This window comes from Trachemys scripta, chromosome 18 (genome assembly GCF_013100865.1).
Source record: "Trachemys scripta elegans isolate TJP31775 chromosome 18, CAS_Tse_1.0, whole genome shotgun sequence".
Classification (NCBI taxonomy): Eukaryota; Metazoa; Chordata; order Testudines; family Emydidae; genus Trachemys; species Trachemys scripta.
Window position 1 is genome coordinate 435285 of NC_048315.1, and position 7882 is coordinate 443166.

Genomic DNA, 7882 nt, shown 5'->3' on the forward strand with positions numbered 1-7882 from the left:
CAAGCTGTAATTCAATTACTACTTGATAAAAATCAGCTTTTTGGTATCCTGCAACCCTATCTCAGCAGCCCTTTGTCTAACTAGCTCTTTATCTCTGCTCCTTGTGAGCAGATTCCCAACTTCAAGGACGTTATAATATACCTTGCAAAGACCTTGGACATCAGCCTCCCAACTCGTATCAGAAAAAAATGCAGCAAGTTATGGCCCTGAACACATCAGGCTTCAGAGTCCCCAGTAATTGCCAGTAAAGGCTGCACGTCCAGATAGAGTGTGCAGAATCAGCAGTCAGTCAATGGGAAAAGTGCAAGTCCAAATCGTTTTCAAGGGCAATTAATAGTAAAATTAAAAGTGGAGCAAAGTGTCACTATCAGATTCCCAGCCAGTTTAGTCTAAATGCACCTCCCAGAAAGTGCCCAAGGATGGCATCTAGCCCAGGACCGGAGTCCTCCACTCACCCGCCTCATCACAGCACTCTCTGTCTTAAGACAGTTCTATACTTAACATGCTGCACCAGCACAGCTGCATTGCTGTAGTGCTTCAGTGAAGATACGACTATTCTGCCAGTGGGAGAAACTCTCCTGTCAGAGTTAATCCACCTCCATGAGAGGCAGTAGCTACGTCAATGGGAGAAGCCCTCCTGTCGACACAGTGCTGTCTACACTGCTCTGGTATAACTGTGATACTCAGGGGTGTGGACTTTTTACAGCCCTGAGTGACAGTTATACTGATGCAAGTTTATAGTGTAGACCTGGCCTAAATAGTTTGTTATTTTGATTCTCTTACTTTTTCAGGAATTCCTCCCCAATTTCCTTTTTTAAATAAGGCTACCAAGGAATCCATAGTCTCCCACTTGGCAGAGCATCTGGATGGAGATCTATATCATACCTGGAAGGATTTCTGCTATGAAAAACACCAGCCTTTTTCTGAATTACAGCCTCTTTCAGGACTGATGTTGAAATCTCCAGAAACGAGGCTGCAAAGGGGACAAGGTCTAACTCTCTTAGTCTGAAGGGATCACAAGGAACAGAGTTTTTGCTGATGAGAGGGAAAGCCCTGCTAGTAATCTTTAGCTAATTAGGAAATTTTCTATGCAATAGTCACGTGTGAGCAGCAGAGTCTGAATGACAAAATGTTCAAAGGTTAAAAGTTATAAATTTCATTCCCCTGCCAATCTTTAGCTATAAATCCCTCTCCCATTTATCTCTAACTATCCTGGTAAGGGCTACTGGTTGTAAATATTACTGGGTAGTGCTGGGGAAAGGGGTCACCTACACCGCATAACTCCAGTTAAATCAAATCAATGAGCTTAGACTTGAATTCAGCCCACCTCTCTCATCTGCCTATCTATTGAGGCTCTTATAACAGTATCCATCACTGTAGCATAGTTCCTATCACACAGGGAAACTGAAGGAAAATTATAGGGGAGTCTGGGAGTGACCAAAAACCAAACAAGATCTTCGGGAACCTACTTGCCTTTGAGTTTCTACATCTTTCCCCCATTTAGTAGTTGTGATTATAGGCATCAGAATAAAGAATTCCTAGGATAGAAGAGGGTGGAAAGAGGGAGAGAGAGAAAGAAAGAGCATGGATCATAATTGGTCTATGGAACTCACTGCCACAAGATATTAAGGCCAAGAATTTAGCAGAATTCTAAAAGGATCAGATATTTATACAGATAAAGAGAACATCTAGTTATATTAGATAGTAGTTATATAAAAGATATGGCTTATGCACTGAGGCAGGTGTTATTGACAAGGTGAGGAAAAAACTTCTCCTGTGAGCAAGCTATTTCATCATTGTCCAGGATGGAGGTTTAACACCTTACTCTGAAACATCTGGCACTGGCCACTCTTGGAGACAAGACTAGGTGGACCATTGTTTTAAACTAGTCTGGCAATTTCTATGGTACGGAAAACTGTCATGACAGAAAGTATGTCAGACTATCACTGAGTTGGGAGGAATTTGGGGGGGGGGAGAAGGGCAGGATGGGCAGAAGATGGCAAAACAAAAAAACACAATCAGAAAGGATTACTTGGGGCTCACAATAAAGTTGGGTCCTGGCTAATTTGGGGAAGGGTTGGAGAGTGGCTATTCTTGGGGAAGAGGTTAGACTGCATGAATTACAAAACCAAAGTACATCCCATCCCAGCTCCAGCTGGTGAGGAGCCTGATGCAGGGGAAAGGATAAAAATCCAATGTTTCTGTTTAAAGGGGTGGAACTCTGGAGAAGTTAACTAGGTTATTCCATGTAGATCTGCTGAGCCTCAACTCACCAGCACAGACAGCTGAGAGAATACTTGCAATACCACTTGCTGTCTTTCATGATCATATAAAATGGAATTTTCTAGAATAGTTAACTCAACCCAGGAAGCTTAGAAGAACTGGATGGTGGATTAAAAAAAAGTGAATGGCTAATTGGCAATTAACTCTCTATACCTTGTGTACAGGGAAGTACCATGGAAAACATAGAATGTCAGGGTTGGAAGGGACCTCAGGAGGTCATCTAGTCCAACCCCACTCAAAGCACGACCAATCCTCAGACAGATTTTTGTCCCAGATCCCTAAATGGCCCCCTCAAGGATTGAACTCACAACCCTGGGTTTAGCAGGCCAATGCTCAACCCACTAAGTATCCCTCTGTAAATAATGAAAGGGCTCATATCTACACCACAACTAAACACCCACAGCTGGCCCATATCAGCTGAAGGAGCCTGAATGCAATTAAACAGCCTCATAGCTGGAGTCCTGCAGATCTGAGTCAGCTGACATAGGCCAGCCATGGGCATTTAATTTTAGTGTAGACACACCCTTAGTGGTGTCACCTAACAAATGGAGGTAGGAACATAAATATCCCAGATAAGCAACAGCTGGGGTGAGAAGCATGAATAAAGAGAGCTTTATTCGCACAGCTTCCTATACTATCACACAACTGTGATAACCACCTAACAGCACATGAAGGCGGGAGATAAATTGTTTCAGTCAGGGCCATAAGGTGTAAGTATCGGATGTGATGGATCAGACCATGGGCTAGTTCAGTTCCCTGTCTCTTGAGCTGGCAAATGCTAGATACTCCAAAAGAAGTCAGTCAAGCTACCCTGAATGAACCTAACCAACTGTATATGTGAATTCCTTCCCACCCACTACAGGTAATCAGATTGTCATGCAGGATGGTATTTTACTACCTTTGTTCTCTTAATCTGCACAGTTACAGAGGTTATTAATGGTTATAAGTTTTAGACTAGATGGCAGCAAAAATGCAAACTGTAAGACTAGCAGCATTCTACAACTTGCAGCATTTTACAATCATAATGTATCTTATACAGGAAATGAAACACTTTAGCCAGCATTATAGTGCAGCCAAGCTAGGGTGAAAGAGGCATATGTTTAAGGTGTAGCATTGCTGTATGTTGCTAGTTTAGGACAGGAGGGTCCTTCAGCCATCCACTCTCACAGTCACCTCTTCCCTAAGTTTTGTTCACTCACCCCCACCCCACCCCCCGACCGTATTCCTTCCACAACCACCAGTCAACCAACTCAGACTTCTCTGCTGCTCTCAGCCCCGATCCTGATAGAGACTTCCTCCTCTCCGTACTCACCTTCACCTCCTCTTCTCCCCCTCTCTCACGACTCCATTCATCCCAACAACCCCCAGCCCTGACTCTGCCCCACATCAGCTTCCCTGACTCATGCATGGCCAAATCATCTCTGGAGAGACTCCACGGATGCTGCTCAACTTGCTGCATTAAAAGTTTGTTTTTTCCTCTTTCAGTTCTGCCATTTGCCTCATCAACCAGTTCCCTCCCCTCCCTGACTGGCTCCACACATCTACAAGCCCCATCACAGCACTGCTGCTCCTCAAACTTGTGCCAACCTCCTTCGCCCATTTCTCTTTCAGCCCAAGATCTTGTCAAGTTTCTCAATAGAGAACTCTCCAAGGTGAAGGCCATCCTCCCATTCCCTCTGCTGATCCTCAGCTCACAAACCCCTCCTTGCTCAGACTAGGGGCACCTCTCCTCTCCACTCCCAATCCCATATTCCTCCATCACATTTGATAATCCAGCTAGCATCCTCCCCATAGAACAGGGGTAGCTACAGTGTAGTTCTTGGCTCATCACTTCCCTTCACCAGAGATTGGCACTCCTGGCGGAGCAGGGGATGCAAGACAAGACAAGAGAGAAGTAGTAGGGAGCAGTGAAAGTACTTAGAGGTGAGGATGACAGACATGAACTTGATGCAGTGAAGCAGAGGGAGCCAGAAGAAGGATCAAAGATGTGCACACAAAATGGTCAGAGTGATGGGCAAGGAAGATGGTCTCAGTAGCAGCATTCTGAATGGACTGTAGGGGATGGCATCAGCATTTTGGGATACATGTACACAGTGAGTGACAGCCCACAGCGGAAAATTTCAGAGCCCGGATTGACAGACTCAAGCTTGTGGGGCTCGGGCTGACACACTCAAAATAGCTGTGTAGAGGTTGCAGCTCAGGCTCTGAAGCCTAGGGAGTGGGATGATTTCAAGAGTCGAGCCACAATGTCTACACAGCTATTTTTAGCATGACCCAAACCCAAGTCTATCGACCAGGGCTCCAAGACTCACTGTCAAGGGCTGTGTAGATGCACCCAGGGAGACCAGTGGTGAGAGGTTACAGTAACTGTGGGGAGAGGCGGAGGTGGTCTAGATGAACATTCCTACTAGCTGGACAGAAAGAAATAGGACAGATCTCAGAAACATTGTGAAGGGAGAAGTAGCAGGATTTAGCCAAAGCCTGGATGTGTGGGCAAGAGAGGGTGTAGTTAAAGATGGGCCCGATGACTTTTCCCCAGACTCTCCTGCTCATGTGCTGCACCCCACCAGCTCCGCTTTCCTCCATCCCCTTTTGTCTCATACCACAAGCAGCCCTGAGCTTCTCTTGTACACCTAGAACATCTTCCCTGTTTTGTCACACTCTTTCTCCATACCCAATCTCTTTCCATAAATCTAATCAACAGCATATCTGAACGTTCTCTTTGAAAGATCAGCAAGACCCCAGCTAGAGAGGCAAGGTAGAGGAAAGACAGTATAGGAAGGCTTAGGAGTCTTGTGTTTGCTTAGACTTTAAGATCCTCAGGACAAGGCCCAATCTTCACTCTCTCTGCAAAGCACATGACATACTAAAGATATTATATACAAATGTTATGTCAGCAAGTCTCCAAGAGAATCTAGGGAGGGAGAATGCATTCCTCCAGGTCTGATCAGTGCATCAACCCTAATCCCATAGGTGCTCTTCACACCAGCACACACAGACTGCAAGCTTCTTTGTCATGCCCCACCCCTGATATACATCACAGTCAAATCTCCAGAACAACAGACGACTCAGCTGAATTCATGTGAACAGCCCCCAGATTTCTTCCTTACCTGGTTCATGACATAGGTAGGAGTAAAATCCTTCGGATTTCAGCATGATGAGCAGTGATGCCCAGCCCAGAAGAACAGCAGAGAAGAGAAGATTCTCTACAACAGCTGTGCATGCCATCCACCAGCGCCGCCGATGCGCAGTAGCAAGTGTGGGAGCCATTGCAACACGTGAGGACTTATTTCTCTAGTATCTAAACCTGTAACAAATTGAAAACAGGACTCTTAAGTTCATCCCCATGTGTCAATATTTATAGAATTAGTTATTCATGGCTGCTACTTGCAGGTAGGGGCTACATGGAACAGAATTCAAGTACAGATATCTGCTCTGACAGATGTGCAAAACTACACACTAAATAGAAGCCATTGAGACATAAAACTAAGCTCTGCAGAATGAAATTCAGAGAGTCAATGTCAAGCATCCCAGGAGGGAAGGGAGCACACGTTCACTTGAACCTGGTGTTATGGTCTCTCTGCTGCATATATTGCACTCCAGGGGAGTGTTCAGCGCTGAACAGCAGGTATGAAAGCACAGCCTGGGAGATGTCTCCCACTGTCTGCTCAGAGCCCATTTTTATGGCAACCCCAGTGCTCTCCCTGCCACCTGTAGCGAGATGGAGAGAGAAGACAAGGCAGACCTCCCTTTTAAGGTGGCTCCAATAAGAAATACAGAAGCTTGCAGAATGGAGAATCATTCAACTTATCAGTCTATCTGCAGAACTGAAGGCAGGAGAGGTTTGGGCCCCTGCAAGGGTACCAATCTGGTTATCTACATCTGTTGAGTCTCAGACATTCTTGATCATTTTGAGTCCATCCAGTTTGAGCAAATGATGGATTCATCCTACACTGGAGTGCAGATCTGCTCTGAAGAGCAACTGTGAAAGTGGTGTTTTAGAAGCAGCCACTGATTTTGGCTGCCCTATTTGAGACAGCCTGGGCCTGGTTTTTAAGAACTTCAGAACTCCAAAATCAGTGGCCATTTTGGAAAACTTGGACTTTATTTCAGTTCCTAAGCTCAGGGTCTCTACCTCAAATATCCGTGGGAAGATTCGTTGGTCAGGCGAGATCAGTGGTTCTCAACATTTCCAGACTACTGTGCCTCTTTTGTAGTCTGATTTGTCTTCCGTTTCCCAAGTTCCACCTCACATAAAAACCTCTCCGGCTGCCCAGCTCTGAAGGCAGTGCCACCACCAGCAGCAGCACAGAAGTAAGGGTGGCAATACCATACCACCCTTATGTCTATGCTGCTGCTGGCAGTAGCACCTTCAGAGCTGAGCAGCTGGAGAGTGGTGGCTTTTGGCCAGGGTGTTCATGTTGTTTGCAGCACTGGAGGGCTATTTTTAAAATCCTACTCCTGTCCCACCCTGCAATATCCACTCCCACATGGTTTGTTGAATTTTTATCCCTCTCCCACTGTTATGGCAGTGGGCCCTGCAGGACCCACCAGACCCCAGTTCTGCTGCAGGGCTCTAGAGTCTGTTGTAAACTTGACAAATAAGATGAACTGACCTACCTCCTGGAAGACCTCTGCATACCCCCAGGGAGTACAAGTACCTCTGGTTGAGAGCCACCGCTCTAGAGGAGACTCATAGCCCCATTTGAAGAAGCCATTTCTATAATCACTTTTCAGAGAGGAACCCATTTTAATTATGATGAGGAAGAGATGGCCGTGAGGAAAAGTCAGGAACACCAGGGCTGCCTGTGATTACTGGATCTAGAGCAAGTCCCAACTTATAAGGTCCCTTCCTCCTGGCTCACCCCCAGCATGGAGGGTCTGACCCAATTTACTAACAGGACGCTTGAGCTATGAGTGTGGAGTAGGACTCACCCCTAATGCTGCAGTGACAGGCAGAACACAACCCCTGGCCGCCTCAGGGACTTCCCCACTCACGCACCCCAGTGTCACCTGGCACAAGGGGCAGCCCTGCCCTGTCCACATGAGCTACCATAACCCTTCTTCACCCCACACAGACCACCACCACCCACCATGCAACAGCTCAAACCAGTCTGAACTGGCCGCAGCACTGAAAAGACAGGGAAGAACAGGCTCCAGGGCAACCAGGCCAGCCACAGAATATGCAGGGACTGATCCCCACATTGGGGATCCCAGGCTCTGATACTGAGCCCCCCAGTTGCCCCCAAACACAGCCCCAGCTGGCTCCAAAATGTGCCTCCAACCCTCAGCACCCCCTGCTCCCTCCTCTCCATCAGTCCCCCCCCCTCCGGGTACCCCACCCCCCTCAACACCCCCTCCCCTCCATCAGTCCCCTCCCCCCAGAGTGCCCCCAACTCTCTCCTCCCCCTCCGGGTACCCCAACCCCCTTTGCACCCCCTCCTCTCCATCAGTCCCCTCCCCCCAGAGTGCCCCCAACTCCCTCCTCCCCCTCTGGGTACCCCAACCCCCTCAGCACCCCCTACTCCCCCTCTGGGTACCCCACCCCCTCAGCACCCCCTCCTCTCCATCAGTCCCCTCCCCCCAGAGTGCCCCCAAC

General features: G+C 47.4%; 1 protein-coding gene across 6 annotated transcripts in view; it reads right to left on the minus strand.

The window, feature by feature from the left end:
* SLC43A2 (solute carrier family 43 member 2) overlaps positions 1–7576 on the minus strand; it is a 46510-nt gene extending 38934 nt beyond the window's left edge. For 2 of the 6 annotated variants that reach the window (XM_034752375.1, XM_034752379.1), the window contains exons 1-2: positions 6419–7575; positions 5394–5590 (exon numbers count right to left, since the gene is read on the minus strand). In XM_034752375.1, the coding sequence (XP_034608266.1) occupies positions 5394–5553 (160 nt within the window). In that variant the 5' untranslated portion in view covers positions 5554–5590; positions 6419–7575. Of the gene's footprint in view, positions 1–1469; positions 1539–5393; positions 5591–6418 lie in introns of those variants that run through there. The other 4 variants (XM_034752380.1, XM_034752378.1, XM_034752377.1 and 1 more) reach the window with 4 other exon arrangements.
* Positions 7577–7882: the final 306 nt, after the last annotated feature.